This window comes from Peromyscus leucopus, chromosome 8b, assembly GCF_004664715.2.
Source record: "Peromyscus leucopus breed LL Stock chromosome 8b, UCI_PerLeu_2.1, whole genome shotgun sequence".
Classification (NCBI taxonomy): domain Eukaryota; kingdom Metazoa; phylum Chordata; class Mammalia; order Rodentia; family Cricetidae; genus Peromyscus; species Peromyscus leucopus.
This window is the reverse complement of record NC_051086.1, coordinates 50,795,509-50,823,348: the sequence shown is the minus strand read 5'-3', so window position 1 is coordinate 50,823,348 and position 27,840 is coordinate 50,795,509. Positions and strand designations below refer to the sequence as shown.

Genomic DNA, 27,840 nt, shown 5'->3' with positions numbered 1-27,840 from the left:
ACCATGGCTACATGAGGAAACAATGAGTGCATCATTGTTTATGCACTCATCATAAACACAGGTCCATCAGTCCTGAGCCGGAGCGTGTGCGCACTGGGCCAGGCTAGGGAGGAAGGACAGACTTGTAGAGTGTTGGTGAGGAGGTACACTCAGAGGGAGCAGCTGGGAGGAGCTGGGCAGCATGAAGAGGTCCCATTATAATACTGGGACCTGAGCAGTCATCGAACATCCAAAGCCTGACCTGGCGGGAAGCAGTGCGGCCAGGTGATACTGAGAGCATGCAACACCTCCCTCTGCAGCTATCGCGATTTCTTCCATTGGAAATAAAGTCTCTGACAGGAATATTTATTGTTGAAATGCAGACTTTCTCACAAAGAGATATTATTAATACGTTTGAATGTAGAGCCATAATCCATCCATAGAACTCTGTGCTCCGTTGACTTACTCTTTTTCATGCATAGTCCTTTCTCTGAACGTAGCCTCTGGAAATGGTGAGATCAAGCGAATGTGTGTCCTCCTAGGAGAAGCACATCTTTATCCTAAGAGCCCTTTGGAGGTGACTCAGCCATTGGCCCTGGTCATGCGTGTTAGCATCAGACCCAAATGAGTGTCAAGTACAATTCATAGTCCAACATCTCCTCCCGCTGCGGGTGGCCCTGACTCTGCTCCTCTCACAGCTGGGCTGACCTATCCTTGAGTCTTGGGAAATAGACGTTACCGTGAGCTTCTTTGTCAGTCACTACGGACTTTCATCTCCCCCCAACGGGGCTTCATAGACCCTTGGGGAGTCTCAGGTCTTCGGGTTTCTGTTTCTGACCTCCCAGATGGCTGGTGATGACAGCTTTTTCTACCTCGGCACCACAACCGGGGACATTCTCAAAATGAACCCCAGGACCAAACTGCTGGTAGACACTGGGCCTGTGAAGGACAAGCTCAGCTTGGTGAGTAGAACCCAGCAAGGTATGACCTGATCCTTCTTGTCATCATTTTCTGCCCTCCACTGATAACAAAGCCTTTCGTTAAGGAAAAGTCTGTTTGGGGACAAAAAAGGCAAATCATCAGTGGTTGCAAAGCCACACTCCAGTTGGCATGCTGCACTGGCATGTACTCCAAGCCCTACTTTCTGGTTTTCAACTTCAGGGCAAAGACATTCCTAGGTGTCACTGTAGGGTATCAATCAGTGCCTTGCCCATTTCCCCCTCTTTAAAGCACAAGATCTGTTTCTTTATGAGCTGAAACTACATTGGTTCCAGTCCAGTTGCCGTCTATGAGAGAGGGAGAGAGGGGTGCTTTATGATGTGTGTGTGTGTGTGTGTGTGTGTGTGTGTGTGTGTGTGTGTGTGTGTGTGTGTTCAACTCTAATAACTAGATCTTGGGTGTTAGCCTCAGTGATGCTATAAGTCTTTCAAGAGACCAAGACATCATCAACAGTGCATAGTTGCAGGATTCTTAACAATTCTTATCAAAACTCCAGTAAGCAATGCTAACTAACATGTAAACAAAAATAAAAGGGCCACCACTGAATGAAGACTTTCTACAGTAAGGACAGCTATCTCTCATGTGCCCAGGAAGTTCCAAGCGCTGGAAAGTTTGTGTGCTAATTCCTGCACCTGCCTGTCTTGTTTCTGATATCAGAGCAGATGGTTCCCATGGAAGCACAGCTACTTCCCCTCTTAACAGACATTCTCAAGAAACGAAGTACTGTGCAGTCCTCCTGGGAAAATGTCAGCCCCCTTAACCATGCCATCATTTGATATTCAAGCTTTTGTGGGTTAAAGAAATCCACAAAAAAAAAAAAAAATGGGAAGAAGCCATGATACAGACAATACACATCGATGAATATTTAGAAATAATTCTATAGGAGAGATCAAAGTCTGGCCTAGATTGGTGTTTTTCAGAATTCTTTAGGAGAGACAGATTCTAATACTAAGCAGATAAAACACTCAATCAGAGGAAAAGGAGACCTATCTCGAGCCCTGCAAGTTCCAAGGCCTGCAAGGCCTCCAAAGGCCATCTGAAGACACGACTTGAAAACTACTGATAGTTTCTGTTTGCTTGGCTGGCTTTTGTTTGTTTGTTTGTTTGTTTGGCTAGGTTTTTTTTTTTTTTTGGTTTGTTTTGGTTTTATGCCTGAACAGTACTTGGGAGCAGATGCTGGTGTGGAAGTGCCCTTCAAACCGCTGGCATTTAAGCCTCCTACCAATTCTTGCGTTGCTGATTCTTCCAGGACTGATGGTTAATCTCACAAAGCAGTCCTATCAGCTCAGCTTTTCTGTGGCTGGAAAGAAAAGATTGCTTGAGGGATGAAAAAAATAAGAGGGGTTACTGAAGATGCCTTGCCTGAAAATCAACTGGCCTTGGGCAGTTACTCATTTCAAACCTCTACTCAAATGTTCTCTGAAGAGAGAGGCAAAGGGCTTATCATGGTTTATTAGATAAATACATTAGATAGATTATCATGGCCTATTAGATAGATACACAGTACTACATTGGAAGAAGTTGACCAGGATGACAATGATGGTAGCTGTAATAATTACAACAGGGTGTTTTACAAGATCTCAATGAGAAAACTACAAAACAAATGAAAATAATCAGAGAAGGAATAGTAGAGAAAGATTTCGTGTTTATGGATAGGTAAACTCACTATTGTTTACATGTTAAAATGCACTGGTGGGCTCATGCCTGGACTTCTTCCAGCACCTGGGAGGTGGTGGCAGAGGGATCAGTAGTTCACAGTTATCCTTGGCTATATTGTGAGTTCAAGACCAGCCTGAGCTACATGAGAGCCTTTCTCAAAAACAAGATGAAACATAAACAAACAAACAAAAACCCAAAAGCAAACAACAACAAAATAAAACCACACACACACACACACACACACACACACACACACACACACACTGGAAGCCAGTTCTTCCGACTGGATTTACAAATTTAATTGAATCGTGACCTAAAGCCAGAGTTAATTACAGATGCTGAGAAACTGATTCTAGAGGTGATGGAAAGCAGCAAAAGATCCAGAGCAGCCAGCATACCATTGAAGAGCTAAGGTAGAGAGGGGTTAGAAGGCCCGGGTCCAAAGCTTACCATAATTCTACAGTAATAAAGACAGTGTGGTTTCAATGAAAAAGCAGACAAGTAGCTCAGAAATAGACCTGCGTGAATATTCTTAATATTATCTGACAGAGGAACAAAGGCAATCTGACAGAGAAAAGACAGTTCTTGCACAGATGATGCTGGTGGACGTGGACATGGACACCCACACATCCCAAACATGCACCCTAAACCTGGGTTGATGTCACAACAATCCAGACACTGAACTTAGCCCTTTCCAGATGAGCTCAAAATGGACCACAGAACTAAATGTAAAACATATAACTTACAAAAGAGATAATTTAGGGGGGGAAATAGCATTGACCTAGAGGTTAGTAATGACATTTTAAATACAACATGAAGACACAATCCAGGAAAGATGTTGTATTAGTCAGAGTTCTCTAAAGCAACGGAACTGATGATAGAATGAATGTAAATATATAAAGAGGATTTATTTGTGTGACTTCCAGGCTGTGGTCTGAGTACTCCAATCATGACTGTCTCCAGATAGAGAGGCTGAGGATCTGGCAGTTGTTCCGTCCAGGACTCTGGTTGTCTCAGCAGTACCAATATGGTGCTGGAGGTCCAGCGAAGTCCCAGAGAGCTGAAAGTCTTCATTCTGCATTAGAATCCCGAAGAAGTAAAGCAAAGGAATGCCTCAGGAACAGAATAGATAAACTTGCCAGCAAGAGGAAGGGCAAGCAGGCAGAAAGTGAAAGCATCCTTCTGTCCTTTTATGTGGGCTGCTACCAGATGCAGTGGCTCAGATTCAGAGTTGGTCTTCTTATCTCAAATGAACCAATCAAGAAAATCCTTTATGGGCACCCACAGCTGTTGGTCTTAGTTGACTCCAGATGTAGTCAAGTTGACAACTATCACATCCATCACAGAGTTTATAAGTGGGGCCCCAATATCATAGAGTCTAAGCTCTACAAAAGCTCTACAAAAGGCATCACCAAGAAGCTGAGAGGCCAAGTCACAGAGTGGGAATATATTTGGCAAAGACATGTCTACTAAAGCACATAGTTGCCACCTCTTCCTTCTCATTCTCAAGCCTTTGCTTTTCTTCTCAGACACTGTGGAATGCTTTTCAAGTCAGAACAGGCAAAATCCAGCTTCGAGAAACTTGAAAGGATGTATTTCTTTTTCAATATTCAAACCTCTGTTTTTTTCTCTTGTGATGCTAGGAATCAAACACAGGGCTTTGTGCTTGCTGGGCAAGCACTCCAATCACTGGGTTATAAACCCAGCCCTCAAAATTCATTAAGACATAAGCTATTGAGTCATAAACTGTAGATGTTGAATGTTTTAAAATAAAATATTAGCCATGGTCTTAGTTGGCTTTGCATAGCTATAACAAAATGCTAGAAACTAGATGATTTATAAACAATGGAAGTTCATTCGGTTCATGATCCCGGAGGCTGGGGCTTCCAGGAGCCCAGCATTTGCATCTAGTGAAGGACAGTGGGCTACATCATCGCACAAGGGAAGGCTGAATATGAAGATAGCCTACAGTGAAAAAGAAGAGTCACCTTTGACTAATTCTGGGCATCAAGTGCTCTTCCTCTCTGAGCCTCCAAGTATCTAGGAGCACAGATAGGTGAGCATCTCTGTGCTGAACCACTCTCTTGTGCCATCCCCGTCCATGGGAACAGAGGCTTTGTGACTTTTTTTTTTTTTTTTTTTTTTTTTTTTTGAGATAAGGTTTCCTGTGGATGGCCTGGAACTCACAGAGATCCACCTGCCTCTGGCTCCCATTTGCTGGAATTAAAGGTGTGCACCACCACAACTGGTTCCTGACCTAATCTCAAGGCTGGACTTCCCAACACTGTTGCATTGGGATGCAGGTTCCATCATAAACACTTGTTGGGGGGGGGCGTACACTCAAACCATGGCAATTATGCACATTTTAAATTAGAACCTTATGGAGCATACTATGAATTGTCCATCATTCCTCTATATATTTGAAGATTGTCTGGAATCTTAAATGTATTTCCAACTGTTGGGAAGATTGTATACCATATGCCTTAGCTCAGAAAATATAGTCACTAAGAAATCTCCTGTGCTGTCTTTGGATGTCAACTTGGACCCTGCATTTATATGAGTTAAGTTCTGGTGGAAACCATGGCAACCAAAGAATTAACTTACTAAGGCCATGCTTCTGCCTCCCGCTGTAACTGAACTTGAGTGGATGGATATATGAACATTCCTATTCAGTATGTTCAAGTGCACAGGCGATCTTCGAGAGGAAGAAGGATGGCAAAGCTTGACTACTTCTTGCAGGACCAGGAAGGCTACCTCCTAAGACATGAACTTTCGGTTGGAATTGAATGGTCTCGGCCAACCTGGAGGCTCATCATGATCTTCACTGAACAATATGTACAGCTTTGATGTGGCCTCCACCATGCTCCCTTGTGGCAGGTGATGCATTGATTTTTTAACGACAAAACCCGTTGGTCCTTTCACAGCATTGTTTCTCCCCCTAGGGAGTGTCGGCTGTCAGGTGCCTGAAGATGGGTGGTTTGTTGGTCGGCTCTGGAGCTGGTGTGCTGGTCTTCTGCAAAAGCCCCAGCTACAAACCCATCAAGTGAGTTCTGGACCCATAGAGTTGGGGTAGATAGAGCCCACCAGAGCAGCAGTTCTCAGCCTGGGTGTTGCCTAAGACCAGCGGCATATCAGATATTTACATTGCGATTCATAACAGTAGCAAAATTATAATTATGAAGTTGCAACAAGATAATTTTATGGTTGGGGGTCACCACAACATGAGGAACTGTATTAAAGGGTTGTAGCATTAAGAAGGCTGAGAACCACTGCCCTAGAGAGATGTTCGTTCACTTAAATCCAACAACTAAATGGTACTGGAAGAACCATATTTGCCAAGCATTGTGGCTCACATCCTTAACCCCATCCCTCAGGAGGCAGAGGCAGGAGGATCTCTGTGAGTTCCAGGACACACTACTATACACAGAGTTCCAAGCCATTCAAGGCTACACAGTGAGGTCCTGTTTAAAAGAGAAGCATATCTGGTTAAAGAATTTCATCTTGCTGTTAAATGTGTAGCTGGAATCACAAGAGCTAGTGATTTCTTTCCTGTGAAAATGGTCACGTTAAACCAGACCAAAGTCATTCACTGTGACCCAGAGGCACACCACCCTCTTGATAAGTGCATAACTTGGTTGTACACTACACTGAGGCATGGTACCAGAAATATGACATCTCCCCCTAGTTGTTCAGGTTATCTTTCAGAAATGGGTTGCCTGGGGCATTTGTGCCCATGAGCCTGCCTGCCTTGTAGCAACCATTTCAGACCACGTCTCCCTGATAGACCTTCTCTGACTGTTTTAGCCTACACTGACAGCCCCTGCCTCCTGATCCCAGGTGTGCTCCATTGTGAATAGCTCAGGCCTTCCGAGCTGTGTCACTTCCTTGAGGGCCTGTCCCCGCCCCACGTGACTAGTGTGTGTCCTCTGCACTTAGATAAGCCAATGCTTGCTGATTGAGTGGCTCTGGTTTCGCTTTTGTGCTTCTCCCCAAAGGAAAATTCAGCTGCAAGGCGGTATCACTTCTATCACACTCCGGGGAGAGGGACACCAGTTCTTTGTCGGAACAGAGGAATCACACATCTATCGGGTGAACTTCACCGATTTCAAAGAGACTCTCATTGCGACCTGCCACTTTGAAGCCGTCCAGGACATTGTCTTCCCATTGTAAGTAGAGGAAGAATGTTAGAATGCAGTGTGCAAAGGAATTTCACTGTATTCAAATACTTTCAAGATTCGTTAATAGAATTATTTTTCTGATGAAACTTTTCTAGTGTACTGAATTATTTTATTGGACCTGGAAAGATTTATTTATTTGTATTCTAAGTGTATGGGTGTATGGATGTGTACCACATGTATGCAATACCCACAGATGCTAGAAGAGCACATCAGATTCCCTGGAACTGGAGTTACAGACTATGAGCCATCATCATGTGGCTCTCAGGAATCGAACCTGGGTTCTCTGCAAGAGCAGTCAGTGCTCTTAACTGCTGGCCATCTCTCCAGCCTTCTAATGGATAGTTTGGGGTTTTATCATGTTTTGTTTTTAATTGCCTTCTCGTGCAGTTACCCTGGTTCTCCTTCCTCTAGTTTGGACACTTTGTTTTGTTTTGTTCTAAACGCCAGATTTTGGGCAAATGAGATGACCTATTGGGTAAAGGCACCTGCTGCCAAGCCTGATAAGCTGAGTTTAAATGACCCTTGGACACACACACACAATAGCGCACCAGAACCTCTCCCACAAATTGTCCTCCAACCTCCACACATCTGCTGTGGTGCAAGCACACGTGCACACGAAAATAAATAAATAAATAAATGTAAAATGCTAACTTCCTTGGTAAATCCATCCTGGAAAGGGCACATTCCCAGGAGACCTTCTCTGTGATTTTCCAACGCCCTCTAGGGCGGAGGGGGTGGGAGGGAATCCTGGAAGTTCCTTTTCTCAAGCTGGATTTTGTTTGTTGTTTCACATATCCAAGGCTGGCCAGAATCTTGGAGTCCTGACCCCCCTGGTCTTTGTCGCTGCGTGCTGGGATCACGGGCAGGCACCACCCCCTGCAGCATCATCTGTTTTCATGTTTCATTCCAGTCATTTGTTGGTGTCTTCCTGATCTGGCGGGCTTTTTTATTTTTTAGGTGATGAACATGAGGTCTCCTGGGTTGTAATGGCTGGTTTTCCTGATAGTCTCACCAAAGTCAACTCTCCATCGGTAGTTCTGGTGTTAAAAAGGAGCTTGAGTCGCCATGTGGCACTACTTGCTTCTGAAGCACGTTGTTATATTTAGCAAAGTCTGTCCCATGAAGTTGGCCAGTTTTTTGCTCTGAGTTTCTTGTGTTTAGCTTGAACTGCAGACACCAACATTATTGTTCTACAGATGCAAGCCTGTTTTAGAACTCAGTCCCCGATGCGATGAGCTGCCGCTTTGGTTCCCTGAGTCCTTCCGGTTTAGGTCTGGCAGCGATGGTGGGGAGCTGGTGCTTCCCAATGAAGCAAATCTTTGTTGGAAAGTGGGTCACTTTCTTACCAGGTTCAATTTCCCCCTTTTCCAAGGAGTTTGGTGGAATCAATCTATTTCTGGTTTTAGTGCTTTTTCTAAGGATATACTTAAAGATTTTATTCTCTCTCTCTCTCTCTCTCTCTCTCTCTCTCTCTCTCTCTCTCTCTCTCTCTCTCTCTCGTGTGTGTGTGTGTGTGTGTGTGTGTGTGTGTGTGTGTATGTGTGTGTAGGGGTATGTGTGGGTGGTATATGTGTGTGTGGGTGCACCCACAGAGGCCAGAAGAGGGTCAGCTGACCCTGGAGATAACAGAAGGCTGTAAGCTACCCGACCTGAGAGCTGGGAACCAAACTCAAGCTCTCTGGAAGAGAATCCTGTGTTCTTAACCACTGAGCCAATTCTCCAGACTCTATGAGGATATTTTTTAAAAGTATATTTTCAATTCTATGTAAATGTCAATCTATTTGGATTTTGTATGGTTTTGTTTTCTTTGTTGTTTTTCACAGTTTATTTATTTGAGTGTGTGTGTGTGTGTGTGTGTGTGTGTGTGTGTGTGTACAGTTGCATGTGTGCCATGGTGTGCATGTAGAGGTCAGAGGACAACTCTCAGGTAGGTGTTCTCTTTTGCCACCTAATTTCAACTCTGAACTCTACTCCAAGTGTGCAGATGGGAGCTACTTGGGTTTTTTTGTTTGTTGTTTGTTTGTTTGTTTTTCCCTAGTAATTCTAAAGTGAGTAAGCTTTAAAACTGAAGCGACTCTAGCATTTTTTGAAACACGTTTAAGATGAAATGGAGAAATTGCTTGAGCAGCGTTTAGACCAAAGATTAGCTCTGGTCTTCGCAGAGACTGAGGAGAAGTTTACACTTATAAACCAGGGACTTTTTTCACCCTAAAGTCACCCCCTTTCCTATCAAAGTTGGAGTCATCTGTAATCACCTGGCACCTTGGTGATTTACATCCCAAGTCAAGTGGCCCTTACCCCAGCCTGACTGACCAATTAATTACTCAGGGATCCTTTTTTTTTTTTTAAATTCACAATTTCTTGTTTTCTCAGAACTGAACAAAAAAAGGGTGCACATGTGAATTCTGCCATGTTGCCGTTTTCTTCTGTGTAATTGTAATAAGATTTTTCAATTTCATTGGAATTTCCTCTTTTCATAAACTATTCCATGGACATATTTATCTCAAGAAATGCTACTTGGTTAGTTGTATACAGGCCTCCAGACTAATCCAGACACATAGTTCACATACATAGATACTTGTGTGTGTGTGTGTGTGTGTGCATCATATCACCCAAAAGTAGTTTAAAATAAATATGACCATTCCTCCAATTTACCAAGATTCAGAAAGATTTCAAATCGACTTTTTCTTTATAAACAATTTTGTCCCAACTCTTCCAAAAGTGAAAAGACTATAAAAGATTTTCCACAGAGGATGTGAGGAATTGACTGAGTGTCTCTCTACACCAGAAACCTCTAGCCGAGCGGTGGTGGCGCACGCCTTTAATCCCGGCACTTGGGAGGCAGAGGCAGGCAGATCTCTGTGAGTTCGAGGCTAGCCTGGTCTACAAAGTGAGTTCCAGGAAAGGCGCAAAACTACAGAGAAACCCTGTCTCGAAAAACCAAAAAAAAAAAAAAAAAAAAAAAAAAAAAAGAAACCTCTAAATCACACCTTCAGGTCATTGGTATCCAAAGGGCATCCTGCCCCACATCCTTATGAGGCACGTTTGATACTAGAGACACCGAACACTGTGCGTCTTTGATGGCTCATCCCTCAATGGCTCTTTTGCAGTGGTACTGCTGAGCTGTTTGCTACCTGTGCCAAGAAAGACATCAGGGTGTGGCACACGGCATCCAACCGGGAGCTGCTTCGGATCACCGTGCCCAACATGACCTGCCACGGCATCGACTTCATGAGAGACGGCAGGAGCATCATCTCAGGTGACGGGATGTGCATGGCGGCACACACCTGCAAGGTGGAGGCAGGAGGGGCGGGAGTTCAGGGCTATTCTTGATTTTAGCGGCCAGCCTGTGCTACGTGAGATCCTGCCTCAAACCAGCAACCGAACAACAGAAAATTTGGTAGCTGCTTCCAATGGAGGTTTGGCTAGGTTCTGGCTGAAATTTCAATTCTTGTCATTTTCCATGAATGTCTGCCTGTGGATCACCAGGGACAGCCTTCTGCCATCCACCCTCCTTCCCTTAGGGTCTAGCCTCTCTTTGGAGTTCCATCTACCCAGCGGTTTCTGAGGCAGGAAGAACCATGTCTCTCAAACTATTTCACTTATTAGGGATGCTTTTTTTTTTTTTTTTTTTAAGCAGGGAGTATATTCGACACTGAACTGCATTGGAGGCATAGTATGTATAGGATATAGGATTTTGGATTAGAACTCATTTGTATAAGAGAGAAAAATCCAACTTGAACTAAGATGTACTTCAAAGATTTTTTTTTTTTTCTGAGACAGGGTTTCCCTGTGTAGCCCTGGCTGTCCTGGAACTTAGTCTGTAGACCAGGCTGGCCTCAAACTCAGGGATCTATCTGCCTCTGCCTCTTAAGTGCTGGGATTAAAAGGCATGTGCCACCACAGCCGGCCCAAAGAATTCTTTTTAATTTTACAAGCATGCATACAACCCTATGTGCATGCACATAGTTTTGTTTTATTTTTGTTTGTTTGTGTTCTAAGGGGGCTCAAGTAACACACACTGGTTTTGAACTTGCTATTGTAGCTGAGGATGACCTTGAGCTTCTGCTTTCCTGACTCTACCTCATAAGTGCTGGTAAAAGGGAAAATTTTAATATCTATCTATCTATCTGTCTGTCTGTCTGTCTGTCTGTCTGTCTGTCTGTCTATCTATCTATCTATCTACCTACCTACCTATCTGTGTATGGGTGTTTTGCCTGCATGTATGTCTGTGTACCACATGCCTGCCTGGTGTCCACAGAGGCAGAAGAGGGCACTAGATCCCCTGGAACTGGAGATACAGACATATAGCTACCTGGAATATGAACTCGGGTCCTCTGGAAGAATATCCAGTGCTCTTAACCACTGAGCCATCTCTCTAGTCCCTAAACAGAATTTTTTTTTGGCATAAACACAATTTATACCAAACTGATATTTTAACATAAATGATAGATAGCATGAGTGGACCATGGTGGTGAACACCTAGTATTTTGGCACTTGAGAGGCAGAAGCAGGGGGATTAGGAGTTAAAGGACACTCTTGGCTATATGGCAAGATTTATGCTAGCCTGGGCTATAGGCTACTCTGACTCAAGAAACTAACCCCCTCCCAAATTATAGATACCGCATTATTCCTCCTCTAAATATTTCCGTATATATCTCTAAAAATACTTTCCTGTGAAGCAATAGTTTCTTAATATCACCTTTTGAGTAACCTATATCAAATTTCCCCAGCAGTCAAAAATAAACGTATTGGTTTACACCAGGGGAAAGCCAAGTGGATCTGAGTGAAGCTATTAAAACAGAGACCTAGGAGCCCATCCCCTCTTTCCGTGGCTCTGTTTCCTCCTCTCTCCCTCCCCTCTTGTCTTCTCCCCTGAGTGACTTACAAGAACTGACAGGTCCTTGGACAAGGGAATCTTAGAGTCAACCTTGCCTCCCCTGTTTCTCTTACACCTTTATCCATGTGCTCCAATGGCTCCATCTCAAAGGACAGCCATAGGTCCATCACTGGTCCCCATCCCCACCCTGGTCCCGCCCATTGCCAGCTCTTCATGATCACCTCAGTAGCTCTTACTGCTCCTGTCTACCTCCATTCTTGCCCACCAGTCTGTTCCCCACACCGAAACCAAAGGTCTGTTTTAAAACATTAAGTTAGGTCTTGCCATTTGTTGGGCTTTTCAAGTCTCTTCCTCCACAAAAACGACAAAGACCCAGCAGTCACCTCCAAGGCCCTGTAGGACCTTCTCTCCTGCCCTCCTCACCTCCTATCTCTTCTTGCTGACCTGCTCACCTCCCCTGGCATGCTCACATCTCCCCTCTTCTGCAAACAACCTGGGCATACAAGTTGTACTGTTTGCTGTTGTAGCTAGTTGGCCCGGAATGTGCTTCCTCCAAACACTTCCATGGCTTGCCCCTTCCTTCCCTCTTACTTCCTCACGTCTTTGCTGAAATGGGGGATCGACCTTGAGCATCCTATTTAAAAAGTTGCTAAGCTCAAGAGACAGCACAAGAGCTGGACACAGACCGGGCGAAATGTATTCCAGGTAGAGGGAATAGCCAGCGCAGAGGTCCCCCGAGGTGGAAACGGGCTGGATGTTATTTAAGGAGTAGCAAGAATGCCAGCCTGTCTGCAGCTTGTTAGTTAAGGGAGGGGTGGGGCCTCAGGAAGAGTGACGGCAGAGGAAGCTGAAGAGGTAGGTGGGCGACACCTACGAGGTAGTGTGCAGAATGAAGAGGTGGACTTGGGGGGGGGCTGGGGAGAAGACCCGTGGGTAAGAGTGCATACTGGCCTCGCAGAGTTCAGTGTCCAGAAGCCACACCAGACAGCTAGCTCACAACCACTTATTAATTCAGGTCCTGGGGGTCCAATGCTCTCTTCTGCCTTCCTTGGGCACCTGCACTGACATGTACACATTCCCACAAGCATATACACATCCTTTATTCAAAAGCTGGATTTTCATTCTGGGACAGTGGGGTAAAATTTTAGGGCAGTCTTGATTGGGAAGGGGACTTGGTTTTAAAAAAAGTGCATCCCAACTCTTAATAGGTGACTAATTGTAAGCAGGAGGGCAGGGGTGGAGCTATTGAGAAGGCTCAGGAGGGAGGAGCTGCGGAGGCTTGAATGGGGCTGGTGCCGGCAGGGGGTGGGGAGGGAGGTCAGAGGCCGGATGCTTGTAACGGTGGAGCTGAGGGGACTTCCGGATGGTTTGACTGTTGAGTTGTCTGCTTGGGACAGAAAGGCCCCGAGACTTAATGGTGACTCTGAGGTTCTTGGCTTGAGGAACGTGGCGGTGGTGATGGCTTTTTTTGAGGTGGCAAGATGGTGACAACCAGAGAAGGGGTATCAGACTTAAAGGTGGGGGGAAGTGGGGCGTGGACTGGAGAGGCTAAGGCAGGAGGACTGAGAGTTTGAACACTCCAGGCTACAGGGTCAAACCTTGTCTTAAATAACAATAAAAATGGGTGGATGAGAAGGAAGAGGGTATTTGGAATTGTGAACGGATGCATCCTGGGTGTGGTAACAATTACTTGGGTGATGGGCCGGTGGTGGCACACGCCTCTAATCCCAGCACTCAGGAGGAAGAGGCAGGAGGATCTCTGTGAGTTCAAGGCCAGCTTGGTCTACAGAGTGAGTTCCGGGACAGCCAGGGCTACGAAGAGAAACCCTGTCTGGAAAAACAAAAACAAAACAAAAAATCCCCTAAATAATAATAATGGCAATTAATAATAATAATAATAATAATAATAATAATAATAATAATAATAAACAATTACATGGATGAGGGTGGAGGTCTACAGCTCACAGTGAAGTGAAAACAGGCCTCCTTCACCTGCCATGAGATCCACCTATAGGCAGGTGCATCCCGGACAAACTTCTTCCTCCCCTTTCCAGATGTGACCAGTCTGGGAGGTGGGGGAAAAGGGCACAAGGGTACTGGTAGTTGCTGGGGCTAGCCTCTTCTTCCACTCCTACCATTTCTTCCAGTTTTCACTCTCATTGGTGATCCTGGAATCACCAGAGAAAGGTGGTGAATATACTGACCGTGTGTCTTCTGTCTCCTTGTGCCAGCATGGGATGATGGGAAAATCCGAGCCTTTGCTCCAGAGACAGGCCGGCTGATATACGCCATCAACAGTGCTCACAGGATTGGAGTGACCGCCATTGCTACCACCAGTGACTGTAAACGGATCATCAGTGGTGGAGGAGAAGGGGAGGTACAGTTCTACAATGATGTTTAAAAAAAGTCTTTACTTTGGAGCAACTAACTCATGGGAGGGTATCCATTTTTCATTTTTATTTTCTTTTTTAAGTTTTAAATTTTATTTTATTTTTCATGTGTATGGGTGTTTGCATGCATGTATGCCATGTGTGTGCAGTGCCCCCAGAGGCCAGACAAAGGCAGAGGATCCCCTGGGACTGGAGTCACAGACAATTGTTAGCTGCTGTTCCAGCCATGGGAATCAAGCCCAGGTCCCCTGGAAGAGCAGTCAGTGCTCTTAACTGCTGAGCCATTTTGTCAACCCTTGCATTTCTTTTTTTCTTTTTTCTTTTTGGTTTTTCAAGACAGGGTTTCTCTGTGTAGTTTTGGTGCCTGTTCTGAAATCTCGCTCTGTAGACCAGGCTAGCCTCGCTCGAACTCACAGAGATCCTCCTGACTCTGCCTCCCGAGTGCTGGAATTAAGGGCGTGCGCCACCGCCACACGGCACTCTTTTTTAAATATGTATCTGTACTAGAATTCAGAAAGGGCCTATTCAAGATTTTGATGAGATCGTAAAATACAATAAATTCAAGTTCTAATGCTTTAAACAGACATTAAATCTACCTGTTTACAGAAAGGATGTTTAAGGTACAGATGTGAAAACAGCCTGTTTAGAACCAAGCTGTGAATCCGTTTGACTGTGTTAATGTGTTTCCGGTTTGACTCAGTCTTTTCCTCCAAGAACCATAGCTGAGTCAATTGTCTTTCTTGTTTCTTAAAGCAGGTGATAAGGAATCAATTCTTTAACAGAGACAATTTTTTTGCTGTATTATTTTTATTAATTTTAACTTTTAGACAAGACTTCACTATGTAGCCTGAACTTGCAATGTAAACCAGAACAGCCTCGAACTCACAGAGATCTGCCTGACTCTGCCTCCTAAATGCTGGGTTTAAAGGTGTGTGGCACCATGCCAGCCTTGGCTATCATTTTAATGTTGCTACATTCAACTTTTTCTTTGAGCCATTTTGAAGATCCTAAAAACATTTCACTCACAGGTTTTATTTGTGGTCTTATTTTCTCTATGCCTGTTTTTGTTTTCTTGAATCCCAAAGCCTTGCTTTTGTCCACATGGGGTGGGGAAGGGGCACCCTCCTTTCTCTTCTCAGCTATCATAGGAAGAGCTTTTCAGAGTGCAGAAAAGACCCAGCTTCTTGGGGAAACCCTTGGTAGAATCTAGGCAACTGAGGTGAATGGCTGGGCTGAAATGTCTCTCTGCCTCTTCCAGCATGTGATGCATGCTGTAACCTCTCTGCACTTTGGAGTCCTGGAGTATATAGTGAAAATAGCAATACGCTTATGGAAAAAAAAATTCCTCTCTTTAAAATGTGTGTATGCATGTGCCATGAGGACCCTCTCTACCTGACCAGCCACATCCACCCCTAGCCCATGCCCCCCCCCCTCTGGGCTTTTGGAAGCCTACTACTCACTGGCTTTGGTCCAGTCCCTTATCACTTCCACCATACTCTTGTCGACATCTCCACATGCTCACTCGCTCCCTCATACTTCAGGAGCATTTGTCTTGCTGATGCCCAAACCTGTCTAGACCATGTGAATTCTCGGCATCTGAGCTCACTTTGGGAGGAAGAAATCACACTTCACACTTGCACTGTGTTTGGTCTGCTTGCTAGACTTTCCAAGTCCCTCCCTCAACGCCCCCACCCCCAGCGCCATTCAGCCATCAGATCCCTCGCATATAGTTTCCACAGACTTTTAATTTTTTTAATTTTAAAATAATTTTTTTTTCTCCATTTTTTTGAGACAGGATTCCTCTGTGTAGCCCTGGCTGTCCTGAAACTCTCTCTGTAGACCTGGCTGGCCTCAAACTTAGACACCTGCCTGCCTCTGCCTCCTGAGTTCAGGGATTAAAGGCCTGCCCTACCATGCCCAGCCTCTGTACTGATTTTCTAAAATTTTTTCATTTTTAAGATTAATATAATTACATCATTCTCTCCCCCCCCCCTTTCTTCCCTCAAAACTCTCCCAGATCTGCCTCCTTATTCTTTTTCAAATTCCTGGCTTCTCTTTTCACTAATTGTTGCTATATGCATATATGTATATGTATATACATACATGTTCCTAAATTTTAAAACTCTGTGTGGAGGCAATTGTATTACTTATGAATTTCATTTCAGGAGAATAAACAGGCATTGGAAAATATCTGCCATAGAAAATGGATATTGGGTTCCAGTGCAGTGTGGCCCACACCTACCAACACCCAGGAGTTCACCCCAAGTCCAAGGATGTGTAGGCTATAAGGAGCAGTGAGACTCTTTCCTAATATATAAGAGACAATGGCTATTGGAGTCTCTGAGGCTGAATAACATTGGTTTCCAATGATTAAAGCTGAAGAGCTGATGTGAAAGTTTAAATATGGCTTTGGGTAGCTGGAGCTGTCCTGACGGCATGAGAAATTTGAGAGCAATGCTCAGCAGAAGTGAGGAGACAGGTTCTTTCTCCGGGCTTAGCAGAAAGCCCTTGCAATATTGATTCTTATAGTGGGAGCCTGATCATTTTCTCAGTCTGGAAGTAGAAGCAGGTCTGAAATGGGTACCAGCACCATCCACACTCGTCTTTTTGGGATGATGACCACATCTTGTACACGTCCCTGCCCTGAGGTGTTGCATTCCCACCCTGCCTGCCTGAGAAGGGAGCAGGGGATGAAACAGTCACACCCAGCAGAGATGGAAACACTCCTGAGTCTTTCTTGCTCCCTTCCCAAGTCCCAGGTTTGTGTGGCTAGCCTGTGCTTTGGGGCCCGCAGGTAAGGGTGTGGCAGGTAGGCTGCCAGACCCAGAAGCTGGAGGAGGCCCTAAAGGAGCACAAGTCTTCCGTGTCCTGCATCAGGGTGAAGAAGAACAATGAGGAGTGTGTCACTGCCAGCACCGATGGGACATGCATCATTTGGGACCTCGTGTAGGTACCTGGGATGGACAGGGAGGCTCACGCAGCACTTACAAGGCCCAAACATGCCAGTGTCCTGCCGAACACAGCAAAGATCCTAAAGGGGGTGTGTGTTAGCTTCCTTACCCATCGTTGTGACAAAGTATTTAACAAAAGCTACTCAAGAAGTTGTAAAGTAAAGGGTTTATTTTGGCTCATGGTTTGAGAATACAGTCCTTTATGGTGGGGAGGCATGACACCAGGGTGTGAGGTGGCTGGTCATATCGTGTCTGAAGTGCATGTGGTAGTTGGCTTGCCTTTTCTCTTAGAGATTTTTTTGGGGGGGACGACTGTATTTTTATTTTATGTGTACGGGTGTTTTGGCTGCATGTAGGTCTATGTACCACATGCATGCCTGGTGCCTGTAGAGACCAGAAGAGGGCATCAGATCCCCTGCAGTTGGAGTTACAGACAGTTGTGAACCACCATGCGGGTGCTAGGAATTGAGCCCTGGTCCCCTGGTTCTCTAGCAGAGCAGCCAATGTTCTTAACCATAGCTCTAGTTCCTAGCCCTCTTTTTTATATAGTTCAGGATCCCAGCTAATTGAATAGTGCATCCAGGGTGGTCCTTCCTACTCAGTGGACCCTCTCTGGAAACATTCTCACAGACATGCCCAAATGTGTATCTCCTAGGTGATTCTAAATCCAATCAATGATCAAGATTAACCATCACTAGTAAAAGGTTCTTAGAAGGCCTTGGACTCCCTGGCTGTCCAAGGGTTATAGGTGCCAGTGGGGAATATATGGTCTCCAGGAAGAACTAAATGCCAGAAGTTTCTGTGCAGACAGGGAAGTAGTTTTCCAGATATCTGCATTGAAGCATGATTTAATGTGAACCCATTCAACCTAAATGTTGCACATTAACAAGGCAAGTTACATGGCAGGCAGTTCTCCGTGTTATCTTCTAGGTCATGAGCCTGCCCTGGGAGGGAGAGGCGTCCCCTCAGTTGGCAACGTTCCCAGAGACTGCTTACATTATGAGTAAATCACAAACCCAGAGACGATGGCATCGCCAAAATATGTAGGGCAAAACCTGTGAACTTCATCACAGGAGCATTCAGAGGATTTGCAAAAATGTTTTGATGTTTTTTTTTTTTTTTTTTTTTTTTTTTGGCTGTTAGAATTTTTGCTGTGTTTTTATTTTGGAACCAACCCTTCAGCCCTCCCTCGTCCCCATCCCAGTCCTCCTTCAACCCACCACACTTCTATCACTCCTGAGATTCACAGCCTTTGCACAGATTCTCTAAAGAGGCTGAAATAAGTACAGAGGGACAAAGGAGGGTCAAAGACTATGTCCCTCTTTTTTTGAGATGGGGTACCATTGTGATGTCCCGGCTGGTCTTGAATTCTTGGGCTCAAGAGATCCTTCCGCGTCAGCCTCTCAAGTGGCTGTGGGTAAAGGTGTGTGTCGCCATGCCCAGCTGAAATGTTCCCGTCTAGAGAGGGGAGTGAGGACGGAAGACAAAGCAGAACACTTTAAAATAATATACTAAAAGCCAAAAGCAGGGCGGTGGATACCGTCTAGCTGGTGGCCCCGGTTTCAAATCCCCAGAACCCATGTAAAAGCCAGGCATGGTGGTACACGCCTGCAATCTCAGTACTTGGGAGGTGGAGACAGAGGGTCCCGAGGGCTTGCTCTAGCTGAGCCAGTGAGCCCTAGGGTCAGTGAGAGCCTGCCTCAAAAAAGCAGAAGGTGGAGAGTGACTGAGGAAGACAACCAATGTCAACTTCTGGCCCCTACATGCACATACGCACACCTGCATGCACACCTACACCTACACACACACATACACACGAGCAAAGCTAAACAAAACAAAACAAAATCCCAAAGCACAGCAAACCCTGTTTTCTAGATGGGCCTGACTCTCAACTTAGATCTCCAGTCACTGGGAGATCTTGTTTGCATGTAGCTCTTCTTTTTCTTTTTTTTCTTTTTTCTTTTTTTTTGAGACAGGGTCTCGCTATGCAACTCTGGCTGTCCTGGAATCCACTTTTTAAACCAGGCTGGCCTCTGCCTCCCAAGTGCTGAGATTAAAGGCGCGCACCACTGTGCCCAACTCTGTATCTAGCTTTCCACTGAATAGACTTAGGTAGCACCTGTGTCTTGCATGTCTAGTTAGTTCCCATGCGGGGTTGCTGGTCCCAGGCCTAGACCCACAGACACACGACCCTCCCATTGGGAAAATGGGTGTCGAGAAAGGGTAGCTGAGTTTATTTCAGCGGCTGGTTTGTGACTGCCTCAAATCTTTAACACCTTCCTTTTGTGTGGCAGGAATATTTAATTTGTGCCAAAAATCTTTAAAAATCCCCAGCTCGAACACTGTGTTTGAAAACTTCCATTATGAGAAGAAACTGCAGGAGGTGCCTTTTCAGCCAGGAGCTGGGTCTGTGAAACAGCGGCTAGCATACCGACGCCGGAAGAGGCAATACAGCCGTGCTTCTTGTACAGGCTTAGCACCCCAAATCCTCTAGAACCCCAAACTTTTATTTTTTTGCATCATGTTAGTACTGACCAAAGTTTCAGATTTTAGAGCGTTTTAGATTTCTATTTTTCCAGATTAGGGATGTTTAGCTGGAAAGTCTATGCATATTCCTGAATTCACCAAAGTCTGAAATATCCCAAGCTTGTCTATGGTGTCTAAGGCAGGGGTTCTTTTTTTTTTTTAATATTTTTTTAATTTCATTTTTATGTGCATTTGTGGTTTTGCCATAGGTGTCAGGGTCCCCTGAAACTGGAGTTACAGACAGGTGTGAGCTTCCATGTGCTGGGAATTTGAACTCGGGTCCTCTGGAAGAAGAGTCAGTGCTCTTAACCCCTGAGCCATCTCTCCAGCCCTAAGGCAGGGGTTCTAAATTTGTATGCACATAACTATCAGTGGAAAGGCTGGTTTCAAACATAGATAGATCTCTGGGCCTCCATTGCAAACTTCTGACTTCAGAACCTTTGGGGTGAGCACAATAATGTCCATTAAAATAGTCTTTTCCCCACACTTTGCCACTCAGTTTCCAGGGAGTGCCACTTGGCTCCAATGGTGGCCTTGAGAATCAAGATTATTATGAGAGGTGGTAGGTTGGCTCTGAATTCAACATCTTCTACTTCTTTCTCCCTGGAACTCAGAGTTTCTCTAGTTTCACGCTCTGTCTCTAGAAAGGGGTACCACCATTTGCCCATGTCTTCTCACCCTTGCTGACAGAGGTGGTGGGAGGAGATGTAAGAACAGAGTAGAGTGATGGTTTTTTAGTGGTGCCCTTGCCCCCAAGGAAAAGTCACGACACACGACAGAATCCACTAACAAGAGTTTTATCGAGACAAAGAAAGAGATAGATGTGATCAGGCCTGTGGAAGGACATGTGCGAGAAAGGGTGGGGGAACATGGGGCCTGTCTTATAAAGGCCAGGACGCACCTGCACACACAGGCCCACGCATGCGCATAGATTACGTGGTCACATCCGTGCGCTATGTGACCACGTAACCACGGGGCATGGGTCACGCAGGACGTATGACCCGGACATAACTAGGCATGGATGACTTAAGTGTCCCGCCGGGCATGCACGACCGTGGGGGTGTGGTTGGAATTCTTATCATTGAGTAGCCAGGAGTCTATTTTAAAATTAAAACAAAAAAACAAAAAAACCAAAATTAAAAAAAAACATTAAAAAAAAATTATGTGCGTGTACATGTGAAGCCAAAAGAGGGCATCAGATTTCCTGGAGCTAGATTTATAGGCAGTTGTGAGTGGCCTGATGCCAGTTCTAGGAATCAAACTCAGATCCTCTGCAAGAGGACAACGCGCATGCTCTTAAAAACTGAACCACCTCTCTAGTTCCCCAGATGTCTGTTTTGACAAAAACAAAAAGAAAACAAAAACCCCAAGCACTGTTGTATGACCAGCATGAGAAGTCTGAGAAAAACCAACCTCATCCAAGCTTGCCCAACTGTACACTGCTGCATAATAAATATGTTTTCTAGGGGAGAGAGGGAAAGTTGAGATGCAGAGTGTTTGAATCTACTTTTCAGGCGACTTAGGAGGAATCAGATGATCCTGTCCAACACCCTATTCCAGTGTGTGTGTTATCACCCCGAGGAATTCCAGATCATCACCAGTGGCACAGACAGGAAGGTAAGCACAGATGGCCCTCCACAGCCCAGAGTTTCATGTCTGCAGATTCAATCAACTGTGAATGCCTGCCCAGCCCAGAGTTTCATGTCTGCAGATTCAATCAACTGTGAATGCCTGCACATGCTTGAAGTCGGGGTGAGGGGTGGATTGCGTCTTCACTGAACAATTGATTAAAGTGTATAGATAGAGGATGTGTATAGGTTAGATGTAAACAGTGTGCCATTTTAGATAGGGGCTAGAGCATGTATGCATTTTGACCCCCATGGGTGATACTATGGCCCTACATTGACAGACCAGTCAGAGGAACGTCTCCCCTTCTTAGCACCGGTCTCTCCCAACCTGGTTTCCCATTTCTAGGCAGGGACCAAGGTTAGTTGTTCAGTTTCTTTAAATCCCATCCTATGGAATATGATGTTGCTTTGGGACAGAAAGGCAAGTTAGGGTCCGGTGGTGGATAAAGATGAGGTGAAGATGAGCTAGGGTCCAGTCAGACTAGTGCAACACCCCGTCCCCCAAACCCTGCCAGAAAGAACTCTCCCTCCCACCAGGCTTGCAGCTTGGCTCTCCTCCTCAGAGCGCAGAAGCAGACTCCCCCAGTGGCTCTTCTCGCCTTTATTTTACATGTTGCAGCAGACTCAATCTGCTTCGCCTTATCAAAAAATCTCTTTCTGTCACAATCCAGGTTTATCGCATATCAACATCTCTTTAAATAGCATGCAAATTTCAAAACCAATACTAAAAATAATAAAATGGTTCCTCCACCCCCTCGCCACGGCCTATTTATAATTCCAACTGATCCCCCTCCCATGGTGTATTTTTGCTAGCTTCTATATAAAGTGGAAAGATCTTTTGTTAGCATGTGTGTGGATGATTCCACTGCACGGACTCCTGTCTAATGCCTTTCTCCTGCATTCCAGATTGCTTACTGGGAAGTATTTGATGGGTCAGTAATCAGAGAGTTGGAAGGTTCCTTGTCGGGGTCAATCAATGGTATGGACATCACTCAGGAAGGGGGACACTTTGTCACAGGTTAGTCCCAGTCCCAGGTAAGATAAGAAAAACCACCTGGGGTTCTGATTTTGAAGGACAAGGAACTCTTGGGTGGGAGGCAATTAGAAGAGCTAGTAGAGGGTCTCAAGGACACCTTGGTTAACATTCAGCCCAGAAGAGCCCACCACCACAGCTGGAAAAGTCCCAAGGTCACACAGGGCAAAGAGAGAAGCCAAGCTTGACATCACAAGGTTTGTTCTTTGGGGTAGAAATGAGCCTTCAAATGTCTTCTAGTTGCTTTCCTATGTATTTTCAGTTGTTTTTGTTTTGAGATAGGGTCTTGCTATATGTAGCTCCCACTGGCCAAGAATTTGTGGTCCTCCTGCCTCGAACTCCTAAGTGCTAGGATACTAGTTAAGTCACCCTTCCCAGCTCCTCTGCTATCTTTTTTACTTAAGTATGAAGCACCAGTTTTGTTGTTGTTGTTGAAGAATGTGATATCTCGACTCCTTCCCATGAATGAACTAGTCAATGTTTTCTGGGGGGCATCTACCACGGGTCACGGCCACTAGACCAGCATTAAAAATTTCCTGCCAGGCTTTTTGATTCTTCAGGACATTAATAAGTGCTTCAAAATAAATCAAAATTCCAAAAACACACTGACTTAAAAAAGAGACATCAAACTATACACAGTGGGATGCCAATCACATACACAGATGTGTGCATACACCTCTACATTGGTGGAGAAGAGCGAAAGGGGGAAAAATTAGGGGGTGTTTAGTGGTTAATTCTGGGTGGTATTTTCCTTTCCACTCTACATTTACTAAAACATACATAGATTTTTTTTTTAGATCAAGAAAAAGTTTTATATAATATGGATTTTTCTTTCTTCAAGTTGGCACGTGGGGGAATGTGTTGAAAATGAAGCAGTCATGTGAGGTCAGGGCTGTTTCACTGTTCTGTGTCAGTCATGTCATGTAATCGTTTTTTCAGGTGGACATGACCATCTGGTCAAAGTTTGGGATTACAATGAAGGTGAAGTGACTCACGTTGGGGTGGGACACAGTGGCAACATCATGGGCATCCGGATAAGTCCAGGAAACCGGTACATCGTCAGCGTGAGTGCGGACGGAGCCATCTTGAGATGGAAGTACCCATTCGATTCGTGAAGCATGCGGGATCTCTCCAGCCTCCACCCTGCACTGAGCACAGCCCTGCCCAAGACCAAGTATGGAGAACTCCAGCACCAGTCTTGATTTCTCACATCTGTTTGTTCTGTAGTCAAAATACTTTATCTTGAAGTTTCTCCTTTCCTCTATACAATACATTTTACAATCTTAAATTGTATGTTGAAACTGAACTATGTTATAGAAAAAAAATTGTCCAGAATATAATTTTTTTTGAGTTTTTATTAATAAATTTGAAGGTGCTGTCTTCTGGCTGTGACTTTTTTCCTATGTCTCCCCAAATCCACAGGCATTGCTCCTGATCTGTCCCCAAAGAGAAATGCTATTTTCTTATAAAAATAAGATGAAGTGAGTTTACCTATGTGTGTGTGGTTATGGGGATGGGACTAGGGACTCACACATAGCTAGGTAAGTGCTGTTCCACTGGGCTATCTCCCTAGCTCAAACTTACCTTTTAAATTACCAGTTTATTGGTGAATCGGCATGGACAGTTAGGTTTGAACCCAGATCTTTGGGCAGGTATACAGCTGTGTCCACACACCCCACAGAAACAACATAAAGAGGAATGATTTATTCTGACTCAGTGTTTCACAGGGTTTGATCCACGCCGGCTTTGTCCCAGGCCCTTGAGCAGAACCTTATGGTGAAGCTTACAGGTGCCCATCATGGCAGGCAGGAAGGAGAGAGGAAGCCAGGGCAGGGGGCTTGCTCCTCACCCCCTTTATTCACTCCAGGTTCCTGGTCCATTTGATAGTACCACTCATATGTAGAGTGAGTCTTTACCATATGATAGTACCACTCATATGTAGAGTGAGTCTTTACCATATGATAGTACCACTCATATGTAGAGTGAGTCTTTACCAACTTAATCCTCTCAAGAACCACCCTTACAGCCTCACCTAGAGGTACCCTTCAATCTCCAAGGTGATCTTTAAAAATTATATTTACTTATTTATTTATTGTGTGTGTGTGTGTGTGTGTGTGTGTGTGTGCCCATGCTACAGCATATATATAGAGAGGCCAGAGGACAATCTGGGTGCTCAGTTCTTTCTTTCCATCATGTGGTTCACAGAGCTCAAGCTCAGGTCCTCAGGCTTGGTAGCAAGCACCTTTACCTGCTGTAGCACCCCAAAGGCTCTCTCTCCTACGTGATTTCTTAATGGTCAAAATTAGCCTTTACAACAAGCTCATAAAACAATTTCAGCTTCAGTTTTCTACTTTGCCAAGTAAGAATAAATTTCTGCTCAGACGTTTATTGTGAGACTTGAGTGAGCTGAAGTGGTAATGCATCAGCCTCCAGCCGTATTCCGGGACAGAGTTAAACACCAATGCTTCCTTAAGTTATGTTAGCCAGGCATGGAGGCACACACCCAGGATTCCAGCACTCAGGAGGTTAAGGTTGAAAGACTAAGCGTTCCAGACTAACTTGGGCTACACACAAGTGAGATAGAATCCATCTCACCAAAACCCTCCCCTCCCTCCGCCCCAGCCAAAACAAAACCCTAAACTGTTACCAAACACCAACCCCGCCTCCTCCACCCCCCACCCCCCCAGTTCCTGTGTGTTACCGAGGATCTTGGATGATCTCAAAGGTGAAATTCTGGAGATGACTCATCAGAGCCAGCCAAGACCACGGCATCTTCAGTACTCACCATCAGGAGGGTGATGAAATGAACCTTATGAATTAATCAACCACGTGGGTATCTTTTTCTGGGAGGGTAAATGGTGGCCTTTCACACTTCAAGCCTTGGACGCTACAGTTTATCCTTTACCCTTAACCTCTGCATCTTTTTGGCACCAGGGAACTGCTGCAATCCTATGTGAGAGTGAGGATATTTAATAAATGATGACCACTTATTAAATAGCAAGTCACATTTCTGGGTACTGACGTAATACTGACTCCAGAAAGCTGCCGATCTCTTTTTGAGCTAGAAACTGATGAGAAATTCATTTTGCAAGACCTTGCCTGATTAATTATAAACCTGACAGTTATAGGATAAAAGGAGCAGAGGCCTCCAGGGTTACCCAGGGAATAAAGGGCGGGGTAAGGCCAAACTAATTCTGATTGGGTAACGATACCACCAAGGTTTTACACTCTTCTAGAATGAAACTGCAACCGAGTAGGGGGCGCGCCTGAGAACCGGAAAACTTCCTGCCGAGCAAATTCTAGGGTTGTAAAGGGTTGGAACTCGGCAGTGCAACCAGCGGGGGTCGAGTTCCGGTTTCTCTCCTTTCTTTGCCTTAATCTCTCCGAGCTCCCTTCACCAATGAAAACCAGGACGACCAAGTCTCCCAAGTTTTTGGAAATTGACTGTAACCTAGTGTGAAAAAACGAACAGCCGCAACAACAATTAAAAAACCCAGCAAGAAAAAGAAAAAAAACAAGCCCCTAACCCACTAGTACTCCCAGTTTAGGTCCTGGGGTGACCGGTGCAGGCAAAGCCTTGCAAGGAAGTGGCGCCACCTGACCGCACACACCTGAACCTGGGCTCCCCACCTGCACAGCTGCCAGCGCGCACGCCTCTCTGCACACCCGAGTCACCGAGGACACCGCTCGCCGGTCCTTTTTCGTAGTCTTCAGCTGGCTTCCACGACCAGAAAACTTAGCCAGAGCCAGGGCTTGGCTTCCCATCCCCGTGTTATCCTCTCAGCTTAGGGATGGGCGGAGAAGGCGAATAGAGGTGAAAGGCCTGTTCCAAGGCGGGAAGGAAGGGCGGGGAAGTCCACTAGGCGGGCTCCCGGGGATTGCATTCCCAGCCCGGGCCGCTGGGGCGGGAGCCTTGCGGCGGGCACTGCCCCAGGACTGGATTCCCGCGCGGGGCGGGGCGGGGCGGCCCCGCCCCTGGCTCCGCCCTCGCCCGGTGCCCGCACACCTGGCTCTCAGGTAGCCGGCGCCCCACGCCTCTAAGAGGCGGTGAGTGTCGGGGAGCTGCCGGTCCGCTTCGGGCCCCGGGGGCTGTGCTCCCGGACCACCGTGCTCGGCCAGCATGGATCCCGGCGTAGGGGACGCACTGGGAGAGGGGCCGCCCGCGCCCCGGCCCCGCCGCCGCCGTTCCCTGCGCCGCCTTCTCAGCCGCTTCCTGCTAGCTCTGGGCAGCCGCTCCCGCTCAGGGGACTCGCCACCCCGGCCCCGGCCCCAGGGCCAGCCCGACCCATACGATGGCGATGGAGAAGGGGGCTTCGCCTGTGCCCCGGGCCCGGCACCAGTCGCTCCCGGGAGCCCAGGACCGGATCGTCCTCCGGGACCCCAGCCCCAACTGTCTGCCGGCGACGGGGCGCGTCCGCCCGGCGCGCAGGGCTTGAAGAACCACGGCAACACCTGTTTCATGAACGCCGTGGTGCAGTGTCTCAGCAACACCGACCTGCTGGCCGAGTTCCTAGCGCTGGGGCGCTACCGGGCGGCGCCAGGCCGCGCCGAGGTCACCGAGCAGCTGGCGGCGCTGGTGCGCGCGCTCTGGACGCGCGAATACACGCCCCAACTTTCCGCAGAGTTCAAGGTAGGCAGCGCCCGCCGCCGTCCGCAGCCTCCTCCGACCCTTCTGGTTGCGGTTCCTGAAAAGCGTGTGAACCACCAGCCGAGCTAGGTTCTGAGGGGGGTCCTCTGTAGACACCACTTAGCTAGTCCAGCCTCGGGTTATCGCCTTTGTTTTGAGGTGACGTGTTACATTGTCACTTGCAAATGCTTTCTTTTGGAATGAGTTTCTCCCTGGTGTTTTGAGGTGGGGTGGAGAGAGCTGGCAGCCTTAAGTGTATCCAGTAGCAGTTTTGTGTCTAACAAGCAGTTGTTGAAGGAGTGAGGTTTTGCCCAACAGGGTGAGTTAGAGCTTCGGATCTGGAAGGGTGCAGAGGGGGAAGTCAGTCCGTGAAGGCCAAGGCTTGGAGAAGGAGGTGATTGATGCAGGCGTGGAGAACAGAATATCGAGAAGGACGCAGACAGGCCAATATCTAGGAATAATCCAGGCAGAATGATCAGGCAGGCAGGCGAGGTTCTTCAGATCATGTACGACCGCGGACGCGGTGGCTTTGGATGATTTAAGCCCAATAGCTGCCGAGAACCAGTGTGGGCCAGGTACTGTGTCAAGTTGGGGGAGGGAGCCAGCGAGATTGCTAATTTGGAGATGACGCCCCTTCATTTAATTCATATTAAATTCTGACAGTATGTGAGCAGGGGATAGCGTTTGTTATCTGCGAGATTACAGTCCTCTTGCTGTGGACGCTGCGGGGTCATGAGAATGGGTTAAAGTACCGGTGTGGGGTCCCAGTCGGAGGCAAGTGTTCCTGATAATTGATGCACAGGGCTGGCTTCCTGATGCAAAACCGCAGCTCTGGACAGAGTGCTGAAGCGCCCCGAGGACGAGTGATTGTTATTGAGGCGAGGGCGAACATGACTGTCAGTGTTCCTTCCATAAACGTCTTGAGTTTCAACCCGAGAAAGCAGTCCTTGTTGTGTTAACCAGCAAGGATGCTGACCACTGTCTTCCTCTCCCACCTCGATTCCTGAAGAAGCACTGTGTTGCACTAGTC

General features: G+C 46.2%; 2 protein-coding genes across 3 annotated transcripts in view; both read left to right on the top strand.

The window, feature by feature from the left end:
- Window positions 1–23,564, top strand: part of Cfap52 (cilia and flagella associated protein 52) — a 37,257-nt gene extending 13,693 nt beyond the window's left edge. The window contains exons 6-14 of the mRNA XM_028869387.2: window positions 825–941; window positions 5,580–5,680; window positions 6,633–6,803; window positions 9,926–10,074; window positions 13,887–14,032; window positions 16,840–16,991; window positions 21,037–21,139; window positions 22,057–22,168; window positions 23,123–23,564. Coding sequence (XP_028725220.1) covers window positions 825–941; window positions 5,580–5,680; window positions 6,633–6,803; window positions 9,926–10,074; window positions 13,887–14,032; window positions 16,840–16,991; window positions 21,037–21,139; window positions 22,057–22,168; window positions 23,123–23,298 — 1,227 coding nt within the window. The 3' untranslated portion in view covers window positions 23,299–23,564. The remainder of the gene's footprint in view (window positions 1–824; window positions 942–5,579; window positions 5,681–6,632; window positions 6,804–9,925; window positions 10,075–13,886; window positions 14,033–16,839; window positions 16,992–21,036; window positions 21,140–22,056; window positions 22,169–23,122) is intronic.
- A 2,586-nt stretch (window positions 23,565–26,150) lies between these two features.
- Window positions 26,151–27,840, top strand: part of Usp43 (ubiquitin specific peptidase 43) — a 68,696-nt gene continuing 67,006 nt past the window's right edge. The window contains exon 1 of one of the 2 annotated variants that reach the window (XM_028869386.2): window positions 26,151–26,813. In XM_028869386.2, the coding sequence (XP_028725219.1) occupies window positions 26,304–26,813 (510 nt within the window). In that variant the 5' untranslated portion in view covers window positions 26,151–26,303. The remainder of the gene's footprint in view (window positions 26,814–27,840) is intronic. The other variant, XM_028869385.2, reaches the window with a different exon arrangement.